This window comes from Sinocyclocheilus anshuiensis, unplaced genomic scaffold (genome assembly GCF_001515605.1).
Source record: "Sinocyclocheilus anshuiensis isolate Anshui unplaced genomic scaffold, SAMN03320099.WGS_v1.1 scaffold292, whole genome shotgun sequence".
In the NCBI taxonomy this organism is placed as follows: domain Eukaryota; kingdom Metazoa; phylum Chordata; class Actinopteri; order Cypriniformes; family Cyprinidae; genus Sinocyclocheilus; species Sinocyclocheilus anshuiensis.
The window spans coordinates 357,713-384,400 of NW_015555757.1; the positions used below are offsets into that span (position 1 = coordinate 357,713).

Sequence of the window (26,688 nt, forward strand, 5' to 3'; positions counted from 1 at the left end):
TTGTTTATTTAAGTATTATGATTATCATAAATTTTCATTTTGCATTTTTCAATTCCAGAGCATCAACTCTGTTATGTGCACAGTTATGAAATAAATTATTCTGAATTACAGAGAACGCTAACATTATCAAGCATGTATATTAAGGCCAGTTTCTGTGTAATAAATTATTTGATCTAGTGGTATAACAAAGAAATGCTGCTTTAACTGACAGATGCATTAAGTTCACAGCCAAACAGAGAATGTGCAATTATTGAAATATAAACATAACAATTTCAATAAGAGTTAAAGGTACTGTGAATACAGAAGTTGTATAAATGTTTAATAAAATGCAAAAAGGCACCATAAATCATTGAATTACAAATTAAAACGTTCAGAAAAGCAGTAACAATAATAATATAAATCATAAAGTGTTAATAAAACGAATATTTTATTAACACATTTTAATATACAACCATTTTTCTGCATTTCAAGCATCATTTAGTTCCACAGCTGTTGACATTTTCTCCGTTCAGTTCTCAGTTGCCTATATTATTTACCTCAACTCTAGAGCAAAATAAGCATCTCAACTATCTCTAGATTATAAATCGTATTAAAAGCATATTCGTGTTAAAACAATTCATCACATTTGCAGGTTTCCTCTACACATCTGAACAGTTGTGCTTCCAATTGTACAGTGTCAAAAACATCCTCAATGTACACTTCAGATGCTTTTAACAAAAAAAAAGAAAAACAAACAAACTAAAAAGTAACGCAGCTAATCATGGTTAGTCTACGTACACACAATGGTACACGTTACATTCTAAGTTATACAGACAAGCATTTGAGCTAAAGCACTTATTGTACCATTCAAAAGCATGGAATTAAAAATGTAGAACAGAGGTTACAAAGCTGAGGTTTAGGTGTAAGACACCTGTTTGCTACAAATCTAAAAAGAACAAAATCAGAAAATACAACAGAAATGAGATATTGCCTCAATTCCAATAAAACACATTTGTGAGACTTTCTACTTGACAAAGATCATTCTGATTATATGGATGCAGGTTACAAAGCAATCAATATACATGTAAAATTTAATTACAATCATTATGATATTGCAAGTGTGATTTATTGTCATGATGAAAATGATATATTATCTTCCTCATTTTTTTTCTTTTTACATTTTAGCAGCCAAATATCCACGTGACTCAGTGCTTTTCAAAAAGCCTGATTGTCACAAATACCTCTTCACAAGACATTACACCTAAACACACCATACTATCCCTTTAGTAACAGCATTCAGCTTTCTTCAAATGCTAAGACTCTCAGGTTTTAAAGGACATAGTCAAATTAAGAAAGCATATCTCTGTGTAGGCTACAGCGTGAAGATGCATTTGTTTCGGAGTTTCTTCCGGAGTTGCTTGCAAACCCTGCTTGATTGGCTGAGGTTTGCATAGTATCACAGATTAATGTGGTTTTGGACCAAGACCATCTGGTTTTCTGCTATTCCCCCCACAATTTCTTAACACATGCAAATAAGTGGACCGCCAAACATTCAAAAGGAAGTGAGAAATGAATCCTAATGCTGAGCGAGGGCTTATCACTACAGGTGCATACACACTTCCAATTCTATTTGCTGTTGCATTTTAAACATGCCGATCCCATGCAAGGCTGAAAGAAGTGCTCATTCAGTACCATAACCCTTCATTATTTTAAAGGAATATTATGGGTTCAATACAAGTTCTGCTCAACCGACAGCATTTGGGGCATAATATTGATTAACACACACAAAAATAATAATAATTTCAACTCGTCGCTCGTTTTCTATTTTCTAAATGCATATAAAGTATATGGCTTAGGGTGACGGACTCACAATGAAAATAAATGGGGACAGTTTCTGGACTATTTGAAAGCAGAAATGTAAGCTTATAAAATTATAATCTTCCTTCATATGGTTACATTCTTTCACACACTTTTCAGTAATTTATGGTGATTACTGAGGTAATCAGTATTATGTCACAAATCTGTTGATTGAGCTTAACTTACATTGAACCCGGAATATTTTTGTAAATGTTTCTTCCCCAACAGTTTCTTGCTAATATAAATTCTCTTTTCTGACAAATTGTCCATGCATTGATATGTACGAATGAACATAAACGTATGAACAGCATGTCTTTTTCTTGTGAAAATTAGAAAACATACAGAGCGTACAGGACGCTCCATTTCCTTTGGAAAAGAAGCACATGAGGGACATGAGGTTGTGTCCAGTCTCCACAGTGAGGTTCCTGTGCTCCGGGGGTTATTCGAGGCATACGTGAGGCAAGTTATGGGACTCAAGAACATCTCTTGGTCCAGCCTGGCTGGGAGATGGCCCACTGGCTCCTGTCCGTAGCAGCTCAGAAGAGAAGGTCGTATCGGTGCTTTGTTGGTGGAGGTGGTAACGGTCACCCGCCGTGGTGTCCAATTCTTTGTCATTGATGAACAGCTCCGTATCGCCCCAGTCGGCCAGCGGCTCGTGGTCGCTGGACTCATTGTTGCTGCTGCCGCTGCTCCGAGTGGACAGGCTGGGATGGCAGTCCGCAGCAGTTGGTAGCATGAGGTTCTGAGCGGAAAGAGACTTACCGAGCCTACGCTCGACCTGAAGCGAGGCAGCTGTTGTGGAAGACACGAGCATCAGAGGATCAATGTCAAGGCTCAAGTGTCTTCTCCATGACCCATCTTCCTTGGGATTACGTTCGGGCTTGTCCCGTAGCTGTACCATGCTTTGAATACTCTCGGCTTCCCTGTCTGACTCAGCCTCGGTTTGGGTACTCAACAGGCAATTGCTCGGACACTCAGCTAGGCTCTCCTGCAGTGTCTCTGGGATAAGGCTGGTAGGCCGACTTTGAGGCGTTGGTACCATAGGCGGGAGCTGAAGGGTCGATGAGGTTGAATGGACTGTTGGGACCGGCCTGGCCAGCTCACTGATGAGAATGTGAGGTGGGGACGCTGGGTAGAAACTGTCTGGGCTGGAGGGTTGGTTGTTAAGGAGAGGAGAAGGTGAGAAGGAGGAGGCAGAATGTGGGTAACCAGTACCCAAGCTGAGTTCACTGGGGGCCAGAGCAAGATGAAGACCACGGTGCAGGTTACTGCTGCCCGAACGAGATATGCCACTGCCAGTAAGCTGGGAGGAGGATGACAAATCCTTGCTATGGATGGAGCTTTGGTAGTCGGAGGTTTGATCCAGCTCGAACAGGGGAAAAGCAGACAGACCAAGCATTGAAGAGGAGCCTTTCTGCAACACTTGCCGGTATATATCCAGCAATGAGTCCAGCTTTGACTCAATGGACTGTACCTGTATTATATAAGAAATAAAACATCACATTGGATATATATATATATATATATATATATATATATATAATAATTTTATGCTTAATTATTGTAAAAGTGTGCAAGTACACTACAGTCAAAAAGTTTGGGGTTGGTAGGATTTTTATGTTTTTGAAAAAAGTCAGTAAAGTAAAAACAATAATACTGTGAAATATTATAACAATTTAAAATTTAAATAATATATTAAAAAATATAATTCATTCCTATGGTGCCAAAGATTAATTTTCAGCAGCCATTACTCCAGTCTTTAGCATCACATGATCCGATCCCTCAGAAATCATTCTAATATGCTGATTTGGTGTTCATGAAACATTTCCTATTTTTATCAATTCTGAAAACAAGTGCTACTTAATATTTTTGTGGAAACTGTGATACATTTTTCTCAGGATTATTTGACGATTAGAAAGTAAACAGCATACAACCTCTTTTAGAAATGATAAATAATTTAACTATTACTTTCATTTTAATGCATCCTTGCTGAATAAAATAATTAATTTCTTTCTTTCTAAAAAAAAAAATCATATTGACCCCAAAACTTTGAACTGTAGTATGTTTCTTTAGACCATCAAGTTCATATAGCTTACTTGTCTCTCTACTTTACAGACACGGCCAAGCATGCTCATGTCATGCTCCAAGGACTCTCCTTCGGGGAGGATTTTCTCCCTGCCTTTCCTGTCCACCGAAATCTGGCCCTTTCCCAGTATCTGATCCACTCTATAAAAAAAAAACAAAACAATGTTTTTGAGCATACAGTACATCAGGATGCACACCTTTACACTGTTGTTCCTCAAGCTCGAGCAGGGCACAACGCAGCAGGATAAGACTGGACTTTGGTTAGTGAAGAAGAAATGAAGTTAGTGCATCACCATCATCTACTTTTTCTATGTTACAGAGTAAGAAAGAGGTGATATACAGTATTTCTGTAAATGTTACAACTACATTCAGTGCAACTGAGAGTTCTATTTTTTACATTCTGAATATTACTTGCCCTATGTACGAGTTGGATGTATCTGATCTATGCTAGCTGATTAAAATATCAAGTCCAAAATGATAAACCATGCTGCAGAGAAACCCGTAGTGAGCAAGATTTTTAGCATAATAATATGAAACCAACATCAATCAGCTGAACCAATCAGAGTGTGCACTACACAATTAATAAATCATCTCCTTGGTTGAAAAAACAAAATCACTATTTATTAATCACCTTCGAGTCCAATGATGAAGATAATAAAACAAGTGGTTCTCAATAATAAATAATCAGTGGCTCTCAAAGGGGCCTCAGCAAACTTCCAAATGACGAAAGCATTAAAATGACTAAAAGCCAAGACATTACTTATTATACTGCAGCCCCTCAACAACATATATATTTTTTTTTTTTTGAAGAAGAAGGACCTAGATTCCCATGGTCTTGAAAACGCGAGTAAACGTGTGAGTAAAAATATTTTAAAAATCCTTATCTAGTAAAGTATGGGGCCTTGGAGTCAAAACAGAACCACTGCCATTTAGATTCATTGCAGATACTGATTTTGTATTCTGTTTACTAGGTGAATGGATGTGTAGGTAGTTTCAGTTCTGATAACATATGGCAAATAAACCCTATGAATAGTTTTATTCAAATACATCATCACCATTGGACCCCGTTCACAGTATGAAGTGATTGAGGTAAGTACGGCCCCATGACTAGTCCCCCAGCCTGCTACAGGCCTCTGACCCAGTGTGCTTCTTCTTGCTTTGGCTGTAATACATGTGTAGAGAGGGAGAGGAAAGGTTCCTGGCTTTGGTGCTGAGTGTCGGATGTGGACCCACAGCTGTGGCGAGTCTAGATGAGAAAACATACGGGAGTCAAGTACATTTTTAAGGTTCTGCCATCAAGGAAAGGGAGGAAAGAGAAGGTTGAACAGAAGGTACTTATGGCACCATGACAAGATACTACTACTACATGCGATTTACTAAATCATGTTAATGATCAAACCATAGGTCTCAGTAATTTAAATTCTTAACAGCTGCTTCAAAGTTAGTGTTTCAAAGTCAAGTCACTGAGGTATCTGATATTTAAGTAAATGTAAGTAAAATCCGAGCTAGCAAACAACTATTGATTGCACACCTGTTGGTTCACAATATTAAAGAATAACAATATTTAATATGCTACTTTTTGATTCCATGCCAAAATCAAGCACATAGACCCAAATAATGGGGAAAGCCTAGAGGAATTAATCTAAAGGTTAGTACTATACACAGACACATTCAGTCTAACACCATGCACTGCTGGTTTAGCATTGGCCAACCTTGTTAAACAGGAAGAAAGTTTTATATGAATGAAAATCTGAGAGATCAAGGATTTACTGAACAGAGCCAACAGCTTGAGGCTTTGGGTCACTGACACATCACAAACATGTCCAGCCTTGACTGCAAAAATACATATTGTAAAATCTATCTATCTAAAAATAAATAATAATAATCTACACTACAGTTCAAAGTTTGGGGTGGGTAAGATAGTTTTTAAAATATATATTTTATGCTTACCCAAGCTACATTTACTTGATCATAAAAATACCATAAAAACAGTAATACTGTAAAATATTATTACAATTTAAAATAACTTTTTCTATTTCTATTTAAATATATTTTAAAATGTAACTTATTCCTTTAATGGCAAAGCAGAATTTTCAGCAGCTATTACTCCAGTCTTTAGTGTCAAATGATCCTTAAAAAATTATCAACTTAAGAAACATTTCTTATTATTGTGCAGCCTAATATTTTTGTGTAATCCAGTTTGAAAAATAAATTTTCTGTAACATTACTCCTTGCTGAATAAAAGTTTATTTATTTTTTTTTAGAAAATCTAACTGATGCCAAACTTTTAAACAGTAGTTTCTTATTCAGTATTTTTGTCTTGTTTTGCATTAAACACATCTAAAACATCCTTAGATAAGACTGCATAATTACTTCAGATAATATATCTTGAATTATGAATATTCTTTTGTATTTCTGTCTCACAGACAAATTGTTTTATAAGCATAAATCTAACAAAATGTAATAATGTTTACGTTTCAACAAGCAACATTGCCAATCGGATATTAAAAATAAACTTATATATTCTCTGAAAACAAGTTTTAGTATCTTACACAATTTATCTTGATTTAAGGATTTTTTTTTTATTTTTATTTTTGTGCAGTGTTTATATGAAGTATTAAACTGAACTGCTGTAATGTTGTTGTCCACTGGGGATTTAGACACACAGCCTCAGCAATTGACTCATTTGTTCCAGAGTTAAAAGAGTTTGGGGTGAGGGATTGTGGGTCAGCTGACCCTGGGGCAGAGTATTTCCTCTTGGCCTGGCTGTAATACAAGTGCAGGGAAGGAGAAGAAAAGGTCTTGGCTTTGCTGCTCAGGGTCTGTGGACCCACAATGGTGTCCAACCTGAATGGGAGAGCGCAGACAGGGAGATAAGACAGCCATGGACATGTAGATGTAGAAAGTGTGCATAAGAAAACAAGGTTGTTTAACTTTTTTCTTGTACAGCTTTCTGTGAATATGTATTTGTGCTAACTGCATTTGTTAATGTGTATTGGCGTGTGACAATTTATGCAGAATCCCCCCCCAAAAAGTAAAAATATGAACGGAGAAATTATGAATGAATTTATAGCTTTCAGTCACATGTTCAAGTTTTCACCACAATCAGAGCTGGTTAATCTCACCTAGTCTGGAGACTCTTGATACGGCATAACATATCCAGGTGGCCAGCAGAGTATTGCTCTATCACATCTTTCACATCATATGGTCGAAGAGTCTCCTTAAACTTCTTCTTGGCCACATGGAATTTCATTATCCTGTCAACAGTGAAACAAGAAACAAAACTCAACTAACTTTTGTTTAGAAATCATGTACCACCATACTGACACACAGGCATATGTAGTAAAGGTAAGGAAAAATAGTGATTTTTTTTTTCTTATTTCCAGTTTAAATATATTTAAAGCAGCACTATGTAACTTTTGGCGCTCTAGCGGTTAATAAACAGACCTGCACACATCCCGCGGAAGAACATTCCAACCGGAGCTACTTCTCTACGTTTATGTCTATTGCGATTCACCCAGGTATGTGTTACTCCGCAGCGGCGACGACCCGACCAGGCTACAGTAGTCCAAATATAAGTACTTATTATAAGTGTACCGTAGTGATTCGGAATAAGACAAACACGCGGTTTGGAAGATGAACTCATGATGTACTCGCTCATTATATACATTTTGCACACAGAAAAAGTTACATAGTACTGCTTTAAGACATGTAAAAATAAATAAGTAATAAGACATGTTTTCAATAAATGCATCTTGAATTAAGTTTATATTTCGTACTCTATTGGAAAATAGTTGTTTAAATATGAACAATTTGAACTGTTTCAACCACGAACTTCATTAAATATTGTTAGCTTTATGCTTAATACAAGAACATAGGCTACAAATTCCCCATGAGGTAAGCAAAATTAAATAAAAAAAAAATAAAATAGTTCTAGTTACATTTGAAGATACATCTATAAACATTATATTGTGCATATATGGACTCAACTCAGCATAAAGCAACCCTCTTTGGAACTCACAAATAAACAAGCATGCAAGTTGTGTAAGCTTGCTTATAACCACTAGAGGGCAGAAATGAGTCACAAATACCATAACAGTTTATAACCCAGAGGAAAAATATGATCATATACCTCTGCTTTAAAAACACAGTTTATAATAATATTACTTAAGTAAGGCTCATGTTCTAGTAAAGATATGTGTAATAGATGACATTTGCTGTGAAAACACAGGTATTACCACAGGCACACTGAAACCTAAACCTATTCTATGCAAATATTGACACAGAGGGGAGCAGATTTCAGTGATCTGTTTCTGTAACGTCTTGCAGATTCAAGCCCCTGTGAGCAGAACTGGCTGGGAACATGTCTATCTGACACCCTGGGAAAGAGGAGTGGGGAAAATCTCAGCCCTCCTACAGGGATACTCTAATAGTTTGGAGTGATGGAAGTGAAAAAAGTCACCTGAAGCAACATCAGTGGCCTCTCCCAGCATGAGAGAGACAGCAGTGATGATCTAACCCTAATGTCTCAATCAATAGGGCAGGAAGGTCAAAATGAATGTTTTCAACCCTGCAACCACAGCGTGAATTCTTCAAACTTTCACTAGGGGAGAACAAGGCTCTCTGGGAAGTCACACTCACCTGATGGCCCTGATCACTGCTTTTAGTGGGGCAGAGAGATCTTCCACAGTCACGTCACAATGGCAACCCTTCTCATCAGAAGCATCATCCGGTCCAAGATTTGTGTCAACTGTGAGAGAAAGGGAGAGAATCTGAATAACAGCAAGCAAAAACCTTTTTACAAGGGATCCTCAATAAGGCTGAAAACAAAACTCTGAAAAGTAGAGAAAGCCCAGGGCAGATCAATACAGCTATGAATCAAAACAGCATTCAAAGCCAATCTTTCTCTTGACCCCCATCACAGTGACCACAGGCCACTCCACTGAGCATTACAGCATAAATACTGAGAGGAAGTACTGCTGTACTGATGCAACACATTAAGCTGAAAGGCAACAAAATGACTTTTCATTCCCCCAAAATAAAATAAATAAATATGATAAAAATCGAATATTTAAACAAAATAGGGAAAAAAAATACATCTTTATTTTGAGTGTCGGTTTTGAAAGTTTTGCTAAAGATTTACTAAACTATTTCCCTGGGTTTTAATTTCCCATGGGCCCATGGGTTTTGTCAATCCTTTGTGACTAGTACAGGATTCTGTCAATACTGAAAATTCTCCTATAAACAATGTATCTATCTCCACTTTGTGATCTTCTTCCCTGAGGGGCATTCTGGTGATGGGAGCATGAGCCAAGGTCAACTAGTGCAAACAGAGGGTCCCATGGGAGACCATGTTCTCCCACTGCAGCCCAATAGCGTTTGTAAATTCTGCCTTCAGGGACAAGTCCAAAAAAACAGTACGGTATATAGGGAAAGACTCATTCAGGGTCAAATGATGTCAAGACTAGCAGATACCACAGCAAACATGACCTATAATTGTTTTTAAGTTTGAGTCATTATTTGTGATGTAAATAAAACCACAGGTCAGATTCTCAGCTAATGAGAACTTTCCTAAATCTGCTTCTACCATTACAGTAGACGTGGAACAACAGCAGCTAAACAAAAAAAGCTGTTCACCTTCAGCTGTTGCGCGCGATTGGCTCTTGAGCCTGAGGGATGGCCGGAAGCGTGTTCGGTCATTGAAGCTCCAGCTCTTCTGGACCTTGGCAGGGCTGCTGCCCTCCACCCCCACCTCTGTGGCAGGAGAGCGTCGGTCATTCACCGACATCTGCCTGCTCTTCATGCTCTGACCACGAGGACTGGCCATGCGCACACGTTCCCGGAAACTTAACTTTTGGCTGAAGAGGGATGGAAGAGGATGGGAGGTGGGAAGGGACAAATAAACAGACAAATAATTACATGGAATGGAACATGGAATGGAGATAAATATGTATTTAACTAAAGTTTGGTTTAATAAAAACTGTTGTGATGGCTTATTTTGGACCTGCAAGTTTCCTTTCTTCAGTCTCTACTAAATTCCTCCAGTAAAACACATTTTTTGTTGTCGTGATTTGGAACCACAACTTACTTGCAAGTTCTTTGGTCGAAGGCCTAAAAACTGTCCTATACTTTTCTCAAAAGTTGCATCAAAAGACCATCATGCAGCACCAACCTCATTCCAAGGTTTACACCAAATCAGCAAGCAACATTTTGAAGCATGACTCTCTAACCACCCTACTTCTATTGCTACCTTCAGTGTGGAGCAGCCTGACAACATTTCCATGTACCTTTCTAGCCCTGACGTAGAGGCCCAGAATATATCAAATAAGCAGTTTATCAGCAGAACAGTTCTATACAAATTCCTTCAAAGACGAAAATTCCCTAAGCTGGGGTTCTTAATTCATGCTGGATGTAGACATAGTCCACTGTGCTTTGAGCTCATGCTTGGTAGTTTGTATGTGAAAGAGATGTAGTGTAAAAGGAGAGTGAAGACATAATGCTATAAAGGTGACTTACAAGAATATAGAGCCAAAGTTCATGCACATGCAACATCCCGGTTAAGACTAATGTGTTAATGCAAATGGAGACAAATACAGTACAGTCATAGACATCCTTCATAACTGAACTGAACCTTTACAACCACTCGATCGGATTATTCCTGCAGGTATTACAATATAGGATGTTGGAAAACTGCTGGTTTGATGTTTAGAAGCTTTGCATTTTTTTGTTATTAGCACAAATTAGACATTGTATCATATTGGTAATAACATTGTGGAGTAATTGCTGCATGTCAGATAGGGGTATTGGATAGATGAGTCAGTGGCAGTTATATCTTTCAGGCAACAGGCAATAGGACCCTCATATTAGACCTTCTGTAGGGTCTGTAAGGTTATCTGAGGTGGACGCCATCATCCATGCATACGGTTAGTCAGCATTCACATTGGTCATATTGCTGAAGCAGTGGGGGATGCTGGGTACCTATATTTCCATGTGGTATACCTCCTGAAGAGCCTCTGTCTATTACTATGACCCTTACTAAGGAAATGAAGAAGACAGATGGCAGGTGAGTTAGTTAGACTGTGAGCAGAAACAACCTCCTTACGTGTAAGAATTATTTGCATGGAATAACATTGAAATAGAGACACTACTTGGGGGTAAAAATGGAGCAAAATGCAAAATAAATGGGCATGTTTTTCCAACCAAACATGGTAATATACAGTTTAATTAGCATTGCACCAAGCACATCCACACTAGAAGTATATTCAAATAAACAGTGTACAAAACCTGTCTGACAACCAATAAACTTTCTTGGATTTGCTGGTTAATTATAAATAATTTTCCTTTCACTCTCTCACCATTACAAAATGAATTATGCGGATTATACCTAATGTTTTCTTAAAGACTAAAGACTTAATGTTCATCCATTTAAAAGGTTTCACAAGCAACGCAAAAAGTATTCACAGCTTAGCTGTTTGCTGTAATGCCTTTGCAATTTGAAGGTTAATTTTCCATCACATTTAATTACACATTTGCCACACACTGAGGGGCTTTTCCAACTGTAAATTACTTCATTTAAGTCTGAGCGCTAGTGCTCTGCTCTTCACATATTTAATACGAACCATGCAAACATCCAATTCCAGCACTAATTAAAAGCATGAGGATTCAAACAAGAAAAAAGCTTTGGGTGCAACCATTATTTACAAGGACTGAGCAGTAAGCTCCACCCCTGCTGAAATCACATGGAAGTTAAAACACATAACGTTACCAGCCTGACAGCGAACACTACAAACATGTACAAACATGCAGAGTCCTAAATGTCAACAGCTAAGTCTGGAACCAAGTCACTATTTCTTACTGCTATTACTTACTGGACCTATTGATGAAAGGCATTTAGAAAACGGTGGGGGTTGTTATCACGGAAAAAGATGAAGAACAAAAATGTAAAAAACACCATAATGCATTTATGCTGTGTTCTTTGCTTTTTCCTGGCTGTAGTAATATTTAACGGTCAAAATAAACTATCTCTGAATGGAAAAAGTGCATCAAGTTTCTGTCCATGTAGGCAGACAGAAAAAAAGTGGGCCAAAGTACTCGTCTATAATATTACAGAAGGAGATCTGCGAGTGCAAAAACACAGATACGCACACACTTTGGTACAGATGAACACTTGTTCTTAGCAAGTTAGCAAAGTGAAGCTGCTCCACAGTTAAACTACGATTCTATGACTTTTACTAAATGGCTCTCTGAAATATTTGATTCTATCTAAACACTTATGGCCAATGCAGTGGTGAAACTAAACCACTAAATTGTATATTTGTCTATTGTCCAAAACAAAATACTGGTGCTAATTTCATGTCTCAGGCATCACTCTGTGCTTTCTCTCTAGAATAGCTAGTATATTTATATAAATTTACATTTCTATATTAATATGAATTAATGAATATAAATATATATTTCAATATGTTGGTCAAATCATTCATATAATTGTATATTATATTAATAATATAATTAACAATAATAATATCTGGATAAAATCACAGTACTATTCAAAATATTTTTTAATGTTTTTAAAAGAAGACTCTTATGATGGCTGCATTTATTTGATAAAAATACAGTAAAAACAGTAATACTGTGAAACATTATTACAATAAAAAAACTATTTTAATATATTTTAAAATTAATTTTATTCCTGTGAATTTTCCGCAGCCTTTCTTGATTGTCACATGATCCTTCAGAAATCATTCTTAAATGCTGATTCATATTATATATATCACATACAGGTGCATCTCAATAAATTAGAATGTCGTGGAAAAGTTCATTTATTTCAGTAATTCAACTCAAATTGTTTATGAAGTATTCTAATTTGTTGAGATAGTGAATTGGTGGGTTTTTGTTAAATGTGAGCCAAAATCATCACAATTAAAAGAACCAAAGACTTCTACTTCAGTCTGTGCGCATTTAATTTATTTAATACACGAGTTTCACAATTTGAGTTGAATTACTGAAATAAATGAACTTTTCCACGACATTCTAATTTATTGAGATGCACCTGTATTATATTCATATTATTTATCATCACACTTGAAAACGGCTGTGCTTCTTAAAATTTTCTGTGAAACTCATTTTTTCAGGATTCTTCGATGAACAGAAAGTTACAAAAGAACAGCCTTTATCTGAAATGTAAAAAAATTTAAATATTTAAATGTCTTTACTGTAACCATTAATTATAATATAAAAGTACATTTGAATTTAACTTTTACATTTAATACATCCTTACTGAATAAAAATATTTAACAAAATCTTAATGATTATAATGCACAAGTAATATAATAAAACAAATAAATTCAAATCAATATTTCAGATCCATGTATTTAACAATTTTGGGTAGCCTTGTTATAAGAGACAGTACACTCCAAAAAATTAAAAAAAAGTTCAAAACAACCCAACCGCTGGGTCAAAACAACCCAATAGCTTTAATCTGTGATAATGAGCGGATGACTGTACATTCCATACATACTATAGCTACTACAAATAAATAAAAGAAAAGAGTGGGGATGAATGACAAAGCAAGACATGCCATGACTGAATGTACTTAATTCTTCTCCCTATTTTTATTGATGACATGGAAGGTAAAACACAATCGATACTTAAAGTAAAAGATTCCGGACACTACGAGAATGTAGATACGAGAACAACAAACCTGTTGATGGATTCCCCCTGGTCTTTCCTTCAGGTGTTAGTTAAAGACATAGAGAGAAAAGAGGCAGGATATTAACACTTCACATGAACGACAGAAACTAATAAGGAGACTACAGAAGAGACACAGACGCCTCTGAAATATACTAAGTGTTTCATTTTAGGAATGACACACCAATATATTTCATTGTGTCACACAAAATATAGTATAATGTAAAAAAAAAAAAAATTTACAAATATACCTCAACACGCACAAACACACATTTAAGAATAGGAAGAAATGGAGAGTCTTTTTAAAGACAGTATAAACAGGCAGCAAACAAGCAGGCATGCAAGCTATGAGCAATGCACAGTCAAGCTGACTAAGACGAGTGCTAGCAGAAGAGGGACAGCTGTGTTATCAAGGGCTGCTCTGTGAATAATTGGTGAATTGCTTGAATATAGCAGTACACCCATTTGTCAGAGTATTGTCATGTGTCTGTCTTCAGGTGTCTGTCCACAAACTGTCCTGGCTTCTGTTCAGTTTATCTGTTATGGGCAACGTAGGGGAAATTTCAGTTAGCCACAGAATATACACGAGGAAGCAGGTGTGGGTCTGTGGCTCTCATCCAAACGGAAACTTGAAAGGTATTTCAGTAACTGTATGTCAATAAGTATTATTTTGGGGAACTTGTACTACTGAATCTGAATATCTGTACTCTTACTGAATTACATTTCCAAGAGCAAATCACACTTTTTTACTTTTAACTTTTTCTTTTACTTTTTAAATTTCCTTTTTTAAAAGCCTTCCGAAGTACAAAGTAAATGTGTTGCAGATCATAATAACCCAAATATTTCATTTTTTTGTGCATCTTACGGAGCTACATAGCCAATCAAATTACACTCACATAAATTTTACACCTAATAAAATGCATTTCATGCTAATTAGACTCCACTACAGTTTACTGTTATTTGTCCTCATGAAGAGATGTTTCATCAGTCACCAACACAGTCTGTAACCTAAATTTTTTTTTCTAATTCTAGCTATTCCTAGGAATAAACAACTTCATTTGAGAGTGAACACATTAGTTTATATTAATAATGATCCAGTATCAAAGAATTATAAATTCATCTGATTCTGAATTTAAAGATGAACAGTTTCAAGTAATGTACTGCTCTTTGTTTTTTTGTTTTTTTGTTGTTGTTTTTTTTTAATTGAATGAAAATGTAACCATTCCGAATAGTTGGATTTGTATCAAAGAAATAGCTTTTTTTCCCCTCCTTTTGTTCATTTCAGCAATCTATGAAAGCCGTCTCCAACACGGAGTAAAATTTCCTACAAAACTAACTTACTTTTTTTTAGTTAACTTGACTTTTTTTCTCAGAATTGCACATTTATAATAAACATTTCTGACTTTATTTACATTATAAGTGTAAATCTCACAATTTTGAGGTACCCCTTAAAAGAGATATAAACTCCAAGATATATATAAAAAAAAGTCTGAAATGTGAACTTATGATGAAAAAAGTAAGAATCGTGAATTATAAGCTCACAATTCTGAAAAGAAAAGACTGAATTTTGAGATGTAAACTTGCAATTCTGGGAATAAAAGTCTGAAGTGTAAAATGTAAACTTAAAATTGCCGATATAAACTTGTATTTGTGAAAAATAAAATCAGAATTGTGTGTTATAAACTCGCAATTCTGAGAAAAGTCTGAATTGCAAGATAAAACTTGCACTTCTGAGAAAACAGTCAGAATTGCAAGATATAATTTAGGAACTGTAAGAACTGAAGTCAGAATTGTGAGATGAAAAGTGAGAATTTTTTTATTATTATTATTATCATCATTTTTTAATTTCATAGAGAAAACGGTCTTCAATAGCAATACATGTATGTTTAGTCAAGATACATTGACGTTTAACAGTATACTTCTGACCAGTGGTGTAATGTAACGAAGTAATAATACTTCGTTACAGTACTTAAGTATATTTTGGGAGTATCTGTACTTTACTTGAGTTTTTATATTTCAGCCAACTTTTACTTTTACTCCACTACATTTCCTAATTAAAATGTATACTTTTACTCCAATACATTTCCCCGAAGCATATTCGTTACTTACTACAAAATAGTCAGAAGTCAGAAGAACACGGACTGCAGGAAAGCAGGTTTGACGAATCAGTGGTCTGGCGTTTGCAAGTTAGATTCATGCTCATGTGCAAACAAGTGCGCGCACAACCGCGGATGATTCATTTTCCACTCAAGTCGAGTCTGGGGTGTGCGATACAGCATGGTCAGCGATAATATGGTAAGTGTTGTTGTAATGATGTGCGATCGGACATTATCAAGTAAGCTATATCACCAAATCACACACAGAGTGCACGCACGTTGATTTATTAGTCTATTAAAATTTATTTGCTTCTTTTCCATTTTGCATTTACTTGTACTTTTACTTTCAATACTTAAGTACGTTTAAGATTTTAAAAATACTTTTCATACTTAAGTACAATAAATATCACATACTTCAAGACTTTTACTCAAGTAATATTCTAAACGGTGACTTCAACTTCTACCAAAGTCATTTTCTGGTAGGATATCTGTATTTTTACTTGAGTATGGCTTTCAGGTACTTTATACACCACTACTTCTGACAAAGTATCCATACTTGGGTATAATTTATCTGTACTTTTGGCATCTGGCCATATGCGTTTTTTCAATGACCTAATGAGGATTTAAATAATCATGGATGTCTAACAAGACTACGGTAGGGCACAGAGGAGATGATTATGCTTAGGAAGGGAGACAGATTGAAGGGAAAAAAGTATATTTGCTGAGGGAAGTGGGAAAATAAGAGCTACAGAAGCACTGACACCAAATACGTCACCAGCTGCCAGAGTTGTACCTACTTTGTAGGGCTGCAGGTATGCAACGCCTTCAAATGAGGCTTCCAGGTAGCAATGGAAACCGAGTTCTCATCAGCCGCATAGCTACGCCACACACACTACGTGCAGAATATACAAAACCAGGAAAAAAGGGAGGGAAATGAGAAGAGTAGAAAATAAAAAGAGAAATACACAAGGCCAGGAAAAAAGCAGGGATTGAAAAAAGGAGAACAACAAAAGAAAAAAAAAAGATTAGTAACAACCAGTTCATGTTAGCGCTCTTCCATCAGTTCTCTGCATTGATACATGCCTTTGAGGAGGGAGAACACTTTTATAGAACAGCCATGTGGCACTCAGGTTTGTTCTGGAGAGGTCTGTGGAGTAAAGACGCCACGCAGCCTGACGCAGGAGACACACACACACACACACACAGGGACATGGGTGGAGAAAGACAATAGCATGGTGAGGGAACAGCCGGTGAATCACTGATTGGGCTCAAGACATTTCTTCAAACCGCTGCTTTCAGTTTGTTTAAAGGGGTCATTGGATGCCCATTTTCCACAAGTTGATATGATTCCTTAGGGTCTTAATGAAAAGTCTGTAACATAGTTTGGTTAAAATTTCTCAATGGTAGTGTAAACAACTTTTTTTTTACTGTTTATTACCCTGTCAAAAACAGCTCTTTTCAGAACAAGCCGTTTTGTAGCATTTTCCTTTAAATGTTAATGAGCTATGCTGACCCCGCCCCTCTCTTCCGAGCTGCTTTCTGAGGGATTGTTTACTTTAGCCGCATTCATTGTGAAACTTGCTAATTAGCACATTATTAGGAAAGGTGATTTGTAAAGATTCATAAAAGAACCTTATACTCCCTTCTTCTGTAGGTGAGGCTGGATCATGATTCACGAATGATTCGCGCGAACATTAGGAGGTTCCTAAGCGAACCTCAGTCGCTTAGGAGACATTCTTGTCTATATCTGCTCCAGTGTCGAAACAATGGCGGACTGATGATAGCTCACTCAGGGCGGGTCTAAGGTAAAACACTAGTGTCAATCAAACAACAGTGAGAGCGGCCTTGGTCTGTGTCGCATTCCCTTCAAAAACAAACGTAATCCACTGCGTCTTTAGCGCTAAAGACTGCGTCTTTAGCTCAGATGTCGGGAGTAAACGATGACTGCTATGTTCATTATTACATTCAACAACAGAACACCTCAGTCGTTTAGGAGTCATTCTTGTTTACATCTGCTCTGGCGGTGAAACAATGGCGGACTGATGACAGCTCACTCGGGGCGGGTCTAAGGTAAGACGCCAGTCCAAAAGTGCATGTAGCATCCGATGACCCCTTTAAAATGTTTTGAGCAAAAATGTGTATGGAAAAATTTGTATGTATTTTGAGGTCCAAAAGTCTGAGACCACTACTTAAAAAAAAAAAAAAAAAAGAAGATTTTCTGCATAACAATGTGGGTAAAAAGTCGAATTAAAAATGAATGAATTATTTATTTTCCTTTAATGACAGCAGCACTTGAGCTGCATGATCTTCACAAGATTGCATAAAACCTGAGAATTGTTTTCCAGCATGATGTGAGAACGATCCAAAGAGCACCTTGAGCTTCAATGGAAGCAAGAATATCTGACCGTCTCTCCAAAGATTCACATGGTCATGATGCCACTAAACTACTAAATATTTCTTATTCATATTGTGTCAAAGTTTTTTTTCAGGTTAATATTACAGCACACTTTGAATTCCAGATTTCCGATGATGTCTTAGACTTTTAGACCCCACTGTACACAATTCAAGGTGATTTTAGTGTTTAAACTTCCATGTCCAAATCTGAGAGTGGATCAGTGTTGAATAAATGTCTTGATGTGTGGCACAGACAACAACAAAACAGCCAAAGGACTTAAAAGTGATGTGGTGAGTGAAAAGAGAACATTTTAAAATAAAAGTAAAAAATGCTAAATGTACATTTAACATATTTTTAACAAGCCAAGAGCAAAGCTTTGTTTGTGGCCTCATATGTTTTAATTTAAGGGTTTACGTGTGGCCATTTGGCACTAAAATACTACTCCCCAATATTTCATTCTAAACACCATTATATAATTTATATTTATTATGAATATTTGACCACACAGGCGTTGTCGTAGTATAAAAAGCAAAGCCAACATGAAACCCTACTCGCATTTAACTTCTGATTTTGTGATGTATACATAAGAGAACAGAATACTCTCCATTCATTGGGAATGGATTGGATTGTAAAAATTGGGCTTTGCATACTGGACTGAAGCAAGATTTGAATATGAATTTACTAAAACAATACCTATTTTTTATTTTTTTATTTTTAATTATCCAAAATACTGAATGACCTAAGTGATGCCAGCAGAGATGGAAAGTGATTGCTAGGGAAAAATAAATAATTTTGATTAAAACTTACAAACAAAACAAAAAAATTGTATAATGTGCACTAATGAATCATTCACAATTATGTGCATGCATTAAGAAAGTCAACAGGGTCATTTTCATTTCATGTTGACTTATAATAATGTGATATTGGATTTCAATAAGAAAGAAAGAAAAGACATGTTGTGAGGACAAAAACAGAAGGATGAAAGACTAAAGATGGATCTCTCAAATTGCATGACACAGCAGTGAGGAGGGAGGGCATATTTTCCATCATTCTGTACAAAAATGTCAGTAAAGACAAAAAAAAGCAATAGTAACATGCAGGAAAGAATCCGAACCCAGACATAGCTGAGAGTCATACTCCACAGATCAAGATTCAGATATATATTTCTGGGTTATATAGAGACCTCAAATGGTTTAAAAAAGGTGAGAGAGCACAAATGATGAGAGATAATGCAACAATGCAGTCCCTGCAACATTACATCATAAACAACACAGCATGGTTAAAATACATAATTGCTGACAACAGTAATTAAAGCTGAATGGTTGATGCCCATTGAAAGGCCTTTGGAAAAAGAAAGGAAAAGCAGGGTTAAAGCCAGGCAGGAAGAGAGACAAAATAAACATAAGGACCAGTGAATATATGAGATCTTCTCTGTCTGCAATATCAGAAAACAACCTGGAGAAAGAAAAGGGGTCATGGTGGTTAAAATAGTTGGGAAATTGCTTGTGGGTTTTCAAGAGCAGCCAAAAGGAAGTAACTCATTTCTATAATATTACAGGACCTCAATGTTTTGTAGATGTGTTTTTGCGTGTGTGTGGACATTTTCCTGGAGTAAATCTGTTTCTCCTGCTAGAGGAGAAGGATGCACCGTCCATTAGGAAGAGCTATTGTCCTCAGGGAGGCCCTTGCTCAGAATTCCTTCCGTGGAAACAGATAAAAAATATCTGCAAGCGTTTCCTTTGGCTCAGACGGAAGATAATAGTCCTCATGTAATCAATGTCCGTGGTATTGTTCGTTTTCTCCTTTCATTTAAAAATGAACATGGTTCACTCCAAAAACAATCTTTATTAATCAATTAATGTAATTAATTTATTAATCAATATGTTTGTATCTAAATAATATCTAATAATATACCATAACATATTTATTTAAAAGGCAAAACTGTATCACATACAATTATATTATTATTATTATTAAATTATTATTATTACTACTACTATTATTACTGAAATATGCTTAGATGTTTTTAGATGTATTTTTATTTTATAATTAACTGTTTAAGTTAAAAATGATTAATATTAATCTTTATCACAATTCTTAACATTATTATTAAATTTAAACTGTTATTTTAGTCTTATTGAGATACTATTATAGTTTTATTCATATTTTGAATTAGATTTATTTGAATATTTTCTGCTTTCATGTTAATTTTAATTTAAGTTTTTGTAATTTTGTTGCGTTTTTGCCATTTGTATTAGTATTTGATATATATATATATATATATATATATATATATGTGTGTGTGTGTCTATTTAGATCTTATTCATTTTTGTTTCAGTTTTAGTTTTACTTTAAGTTTGTCTTAGAACATTAAACATTAAGGCCTGGTTTCACAGACAAAACCAGGATTAGGCCATAGGTCAGTTAGGACATTAAAGTAATTTCTACAAACATGTCTTAGAAAAAAACATTACTGGTGTGCATCTTGAGACAAAACAATGGCACTACAATTCTGTGTTTTTCTGTCAATATGGGGTGCTGTGTGTACATTAATGAGGAAAAAAAATTAACTTAAATGATTTTAGCAAATGGCTGCAATATAACAAAGAGTGAAAAATTTAAGGGGGTCTGAATACTTTCCGTACCCACTGTATATAACATTTAATTTCAGTTCACATTTAGTTTTATTTAACCATAATTACCCTGACTTAAACTGACACTATCAGGGTGTCTTACACTATGCAGTGTAAGTGTGTATTGGAGTGAATCTGATCTTTGAGGATGAGAATGAGGACAGGCCAAATCATACATTTAGAAGATATCGGCTTATGTTCTTTTTTTTCCTTAAAAACCAGCAATTATGAAACATGAAGAGATCTGAGCATTAAGCATGGATGCAGTAGCACTGAAAGGTTTATACTTACTTATAAACCTTACTTATAAATGCTAATGGAGCAGCATGTGTTGAGTTACTTACATTCTGAATGTCTGACTGATCGAGTGTTTGAGATAGGGTGAGCTTACCTGTATGAGGCTGGCTGCTGGGTTTCTCCTCTTTTCAAAGTGCTTCTGTCTGTGCTGCTCTTGGACCTTCAGAGCAAAGCCAGAGCCAAGAATGCCCTACACCCACATCCACCCACAGAAAGAACACAAACGCACCCTATTACTAAGGGTCAATCCGCTGATTTGAACTAAGAGAGACTGCAACTGTGCAGGACATATTTGTGAGCAGAGAGTTACAGAATACTTGACGAGAATGAGTCAGACAGGCCACTGTGGGGCTTTACAGCCACACATACTGTGCGTTCTCAAACACATCATAAAAATCATCACAGTACTAACAGTCTGCCTGAGCTAACAAAATGGTTTTAGTGATTTCAAGTTTCCTCCTAAAAGACCACAAATCCCCCATCTCTCATAAGTGAGATCACTTAAGAAGTCAGGATAAGAAGGGTTAACCTAATGCTTAAACTTAGATCTCAGAGCAATTCATTCATTTGTTCGTCTGTCATCATTTACTACTGAAGTTGTTCCAAATGAGTTTCTTTCTCCAGCTGAACCCAAAAAAGGTAATCAAACAGCCACTGGTTCCCATTGACTTCCATAGTTTTTTTTCCCCATACTATGAAAATTATGATAATCCTTTCTTCCCTACTGTGTCGTATATCTAAGTGAAATGGTTTGTTGAATAACTGAAGGGCGGAACTTGATTTTTATCCATCAAGATTTAATTGGATCATTGTTGTTTGCTAATTGCTGTGAGTGACCGAATGCTAACGGGGAGGGATTAATGTTTTTGATTAAAGATTATAAGGACACAATAATTAAAAGAATGTGTACATGATATGCATGGCTAAATCATTTATAATAAACAATGCAATATTCCATTAAAAAAAAGAAGGAGGAGAATTTTGATTTCATGGTGACTATAAATTTCTGAACACCAGTCCATCATATGACTTCAGAAGACTTAGAATTTAGTGCATGGGTCATGATTACTGTAAAGATGTTTTTATGGAGTTTTTATATGGAAAAAAAAACAGCTTAAAAAAAGAAAGCAATCATCATCAGGTTTGGGACAACATGAGGTTGAGTAAATGCAGGATTTCCATGTTTGAGTACACTATAGCTTAACTTCCATTTTTATAAATCCTTTGTTATGTAAAACAACATTTATCCCATTGTTATAATGTCAGAATGTGAGTCAAGCAGTACAAATCAGGTTGGAGCTACTCACAGCAGGCAAAGCAAAGAACGAGATGCCCAGCAAAGCAAACCCTGCAGACAGAAGCCGCCCGGTCCAGGTCTGTGGAGTCTTATCCCCGTATCCAATGGTGGTGAGCGTGATCTGAGGAAGAGAATATAAAGGGTCAACCTTTTTTATATGTTTAAAAGACTAAGGTCGTATTGCTAAAGACTTCCAATAGGCAGACAGCACTCAATTATGTGTCTGGTTGCAGGACTGCAGTGTACTTTAACACTCCACATATAACCTTCACTCATGTATGGAGGAGGAAGAGTAACCTCTGATTGCATCTACATGATGGCCAAACAAAGTGGAAAGTCAAAGGCCTCCAAACATGCATTCAATTCTGTCCATTTATGCCATGTTAAAACACCCATAACCACCAATCTGCATTCTAAAGTTACACAGATGCATGGTATTAGATCCATCTTTCAGCAAGAGAAATTCTTTGGTGACCAACATCTCGCACTCCTTTCCACAATCATGAGCGCTTTGGATTCTTGCAGGCAGGGGATACTTAAACAAAGGCCTGGCCAAAGCAAATTCAACACATCCAGTAAAAGTAAGTGATTTGTCAAATGCAAAGAGCACGGCGGCCTTTCACAGCACTTGTGTGGGAGCTCACACACAAAGCCAGACTCCCGTTCTCCTGTTTTCCTCCACGGAAGCCTGCCTGTCAGCTCCAGACACTGGCTTGGGCTCAACCCAGTGTAAATACTGTGTGGCAGCATAATATTGGCCCACCGCTGGTTTGTCTCTACATCTGAGCTATACTGCAGAAGACCATACCCTTAACTGACCTCACATCTCTTCGAAACAGCTCCGTTTGTGCTTGGTAGGAACAACAAATTACATGCATTGATTTGTTAAGTCAGCTGGTGAGGAACCATGACCAGTCATGCTGTGTGTACCACAACAACTAAACCCTGTCAAGGCCTATGGTTGTAAATCACTTATTGATTAATGCATGAAATACAGCGTATTATTGAGCATCCTAAAACCAGACAGTGGGGGATGGATTTTATACAGATTGTATATAGATGTGAAAAAATGCTAAAACAAATGGGGGGTTTGTGTACATTTAAAGGGGACATCAGATGAATTAAAAATAAAAATGTTTTTTTTTGCATTTAGTTAGGTTTCTGGTATGTCTGTCAGCTCAGAAAAGCTGAAAAGAAAACACGCAACCAGTTGATTTGAGTCTGAAACTGTGTCATTCAGTGAGCTGTTTCAGTTTGCAGCTGGTTTCTACGTAGATAGCTAGCTATTTGAATAAGACCACCTCCAAGCCATATATGGATATATTCGCATGTCTTGTGCCAACACGCCCCACAGAAGAGAGGAGTGGGGTCATTTAAAGAGACATACACTGAAACAGGTTACTGTGAACAGAGCTGTTTTTGACAAGGTAAAAAGGGTGTTGTTTTACACAGCCAATGAGGAATTTTAACCAAAGTTTGTTACAGACATTTCATGAAGACCCTAAGGAATCATACCAACTTGGGGTAAATGGGCATCTGATGTCCCCTTTAAAGGAAAATCTGCACAAATACTGAAAGCGGTTGAGGAAGAGCGAAAGGATGACGTTTAAGGAAGGCAGTTAAGGTAGACTTACCGTACCCCACCAAAGAGCATCAGCGTAGGTGGCGAACTGTTTGTTAAATTCTTTCTCCACCAAGTAGACCAAGAATGAAGAAAAGATCAGCACCAAGAAGCCAATGTACCAGGCGGTCACAAGCTCCTGAAACAAACATTGCAATATTAAAACATCCAACAAATTAAAGTCATATCTACCAAGATATGAAATTTTAATGCAGAAAAAAACAGCTTGAACCAGCTAGAGGGTTTGCTGGTCTCAGCTTTTTTTTAAATTGGTTTTTTTGGCACATGCCAACTGGTCAGACTGGGGGACCAGTTTGGTGATCAGCTAAATCAATTGAGCACCAGGCTGGGAGACCAGTTTAAACCAGATTAAAAATAGCCTGGTCAGCGAAAATCTGCAAAACTTGTTTTTTCTTCTTCTTTCTTCTTCTATTTTCTATAAAGCTGCAACGGATCATTGTTTATTATAAAAAGCACTTTGCATATAAACTTATTTCGAATTACAATCTTAATAAAAACGTTTTAGAATTTAAAACTTTCAACTCTATTTTATTTTTTATTTTTCTGCTTTTAAAGAGGTTGTCAGCTGGTCAGGTTAGGGGATCAGCTGGTTAACAAGCTACTGTAAATCAGCTGAGCACCAGGCTGGGAGACCAGCTAAACCAGACTAAACTAGCAAAGGCCAATAAACCAAGCTGATTTAAGCTGGGTTTTTTTTCAGTTTGATCAGGGATGTCAGGAAAATGTAAACGCTTAAGCCTGAAAGGAGATAGAAATAAGTAACTCTGCTATTATATCGACCACAGTGATTCATTGCGGGGACCCCTAATCTCTCCACTAAATGGTGGGTAACTGAGGACTGAGGAAGCGTGTGGTTTGGCTGTAGCCCGTGGATGGAGTTTCAGTCCAAGCGGTGCTGGAAAAAGAGGTTGATTGTGGGGTCACATGTCTACCTCGACATGAAAACTCACACGCAATTTCATGACCTGAGCTCATTTACTAATTTTTGTTGTTAAATAGTATTCAGTATACCTTGCTGTGAGCGTAGACTACAGATCCAAGCAGTTTCCAGGTACCGCCTCGCCTGTCCATACGCACCATTCGCAGGATCTGCAAAAAACGCAGACTGCGAAGTGCAGACGTGGCAAAAATATTGCCCTGGCTACCAGCTGAAACCACTGCGATGGATGCAATGAGCACAATAATGTCTGAAACACAAACATTGGAGACAGGGATCATTTGTACATGTTAACACCAACAGAGCAATAGAAATAATTTGATTGACTTATTAAAAAAATAATAATTATAGCAGTTAGTCATTTAGGAGATGGAATCAGTGACTCATAGTCCTCTTTATCTCACAATATCAATACTTTGGCATCACTCAGCCAACTCCAACAAGACCCCCCAGCCATTTCAAGAGCATCAGAGCCCATCTACCCAAACTAAGCTTGCTGTTGTTTCACTTGTCTGTTATGTCTTTCTCCCTGAGATCAGAGACAGAGAGAGGGGCCAAGAGCGAGCAGAGAAGCCACAGCCTTACAGAACAGCATATCTAATACTTCGCGGCACACAGAAAAACCTCTCCAGCTCCCAGTGTGTCTTAACCAGGAATAATATTGTTCTTTACTCAAATCACCTCTGTCATATTTTCCTGCTGAACGTTACACTTGAGGTTTGAAATAAGAATGTTCTCGTGTCACACATGTTGAAGGTGGCCTCCTAAAAGGCTGTTATTTGAAATTCGAATCTCACAACCTTTGAAGGTTGCCACAAGGTGAAAATGGAACATTGAAGAATGCGAGCAGATGGGAATGAGCACAGAAGAATTATGGTCCTTGTGAACAAAAGCCATGCTACAATATGGAAATCTAAAAATCATGAGAATCATGGAACAATGTGTATTGTAAAAAACAATTTTTAAACAAACTAAATTTGAATTACAATCTTAATAAAAATGTGTTATAACCAAACTTTCAGCTCAAGGATTTAAATATTTTATAAATGGTTTTCACATATGACAGGACAGCACCGACATGTCCTTGTTTAAAGCTACAGATCTCAGACTGCGCTCAGTGTAAAACTTTTTTATACTGACCACAGTTCAAATATGTGGTCAGTAAGATATGTTAACATTGTTATTTAGCAAGGATGCAATAAATTGATAAAAAATGACAGTAAGGACATTTAGAATGTTACATAAATGTTAAGTAATGTCACATTTTAATGTTTTAAAAGGACTGGAGTAATGGATGCTGAAAATTCAGCTTTGCCATCACAGGAAAACATTACATTAAATATATTAAAATAGAAAACATTTGTTTTAAATTGTAATCATATAGCACAGTATTGTTTTCATTGTACTTATAAATACATCCTTGGTGAGCATAAAAGCCTTCTTTCAAAAACATTTTAAAAAATCCCCAAACTTTTGACTAGTTTTGTTGCACATGCATTCATGCTTCACACTTTATTTTATTTATTTATTTATTTTATTTTGATTTTCCAGATTTTTTCTCAATTAATTAATTGGTTAAACCTTTTTAATCACTTAAACCAGTGGTTCTCAACCTTTTTTTCCACCGGGCCGCACTATGGTCCAAGTGCAAGTCTCGCGGGCCGCACACATATCATTTCCATATTACGTCAGCAATACAAACCAACCTGACGTATAATATTATAGCCTAAATATTATGATATCTAATCGATTACATTCATTGAAATAAATAAATAATTCTACT

The 26,688-nt window shown here is 36.4% G+C and overlaps 1 protein-coding gene across 1 annotated transcript in view; it reads right to left on the reverse strand.

Annotated features, from left to right (window-relative positions):
* Nucleotides 1-434: 434 nt before the first annotated feature.
* Nucleotides 435-26,688, reverse strand: part of LOC107673905 (potassium voltage-gated channel subfamily KQT member 5-like) — a 133,430-nt gene continuing 107,176 nt past the window's right edge. The window contains exons 5-17 of the mRNA XM_016467722.1: nucleotides 24,980-25,155; nucleotides 23,961-24,086; nucleotides 22,337-22,447; nucleotides 21,124-21,219; nucleotides 16,502-16,596; nucleotides 13,622-13,648; nucleotides 9,559-9,779; nucleotides 8,563-8,671; nucleotides 7,047-7,178; nucleotides 6,658-6,768; nucleotides 5,060-5,167; nucleotides 3,933-4,062; nucleotides 435-3,310 (exon numbers count right to left, since the gene is read on the reverse strand). Coding sequence (XP_016323208.1) covers nucleotides 2,276-3,310; nucleotides 3,933-4,062; nucleotides 5,060-5,167; nucleotides 6,658-6,768; nucleotides 7,047-7,178; nucleotides 8,563-8,671; nucleotides 9,559-9,779; nucleotides 13,622-13,648; nucleotides 16,502-16,596; nucleotides 21,124-21,219; nucleotides 22,337-22,447; nucleotides 23,961-24,086; nucleotides 24,980-25,155 — 2,477 coding nt within the window. The 3' untranslated portion in view covers nucleotides 435-2,275. The remainder of the gene's footprint in view (nucleotides 3,311-3,932; nucleotides 4,063-5,059; nucleotides 5,168-6,657; nucleotides 6,769-7,046; nucleotides 7,179-8,562; nucleotides 8,672-9,558; nucleotides 9,780-13,621; nucleotides 13,649-16,501; nucleotides 16,597-21,123; nucleotides 21,220-22,336; nucleotides 22,448-23,960; nucleotides 24,087-24,979; nucleotides 25,156-26,688) is intronic.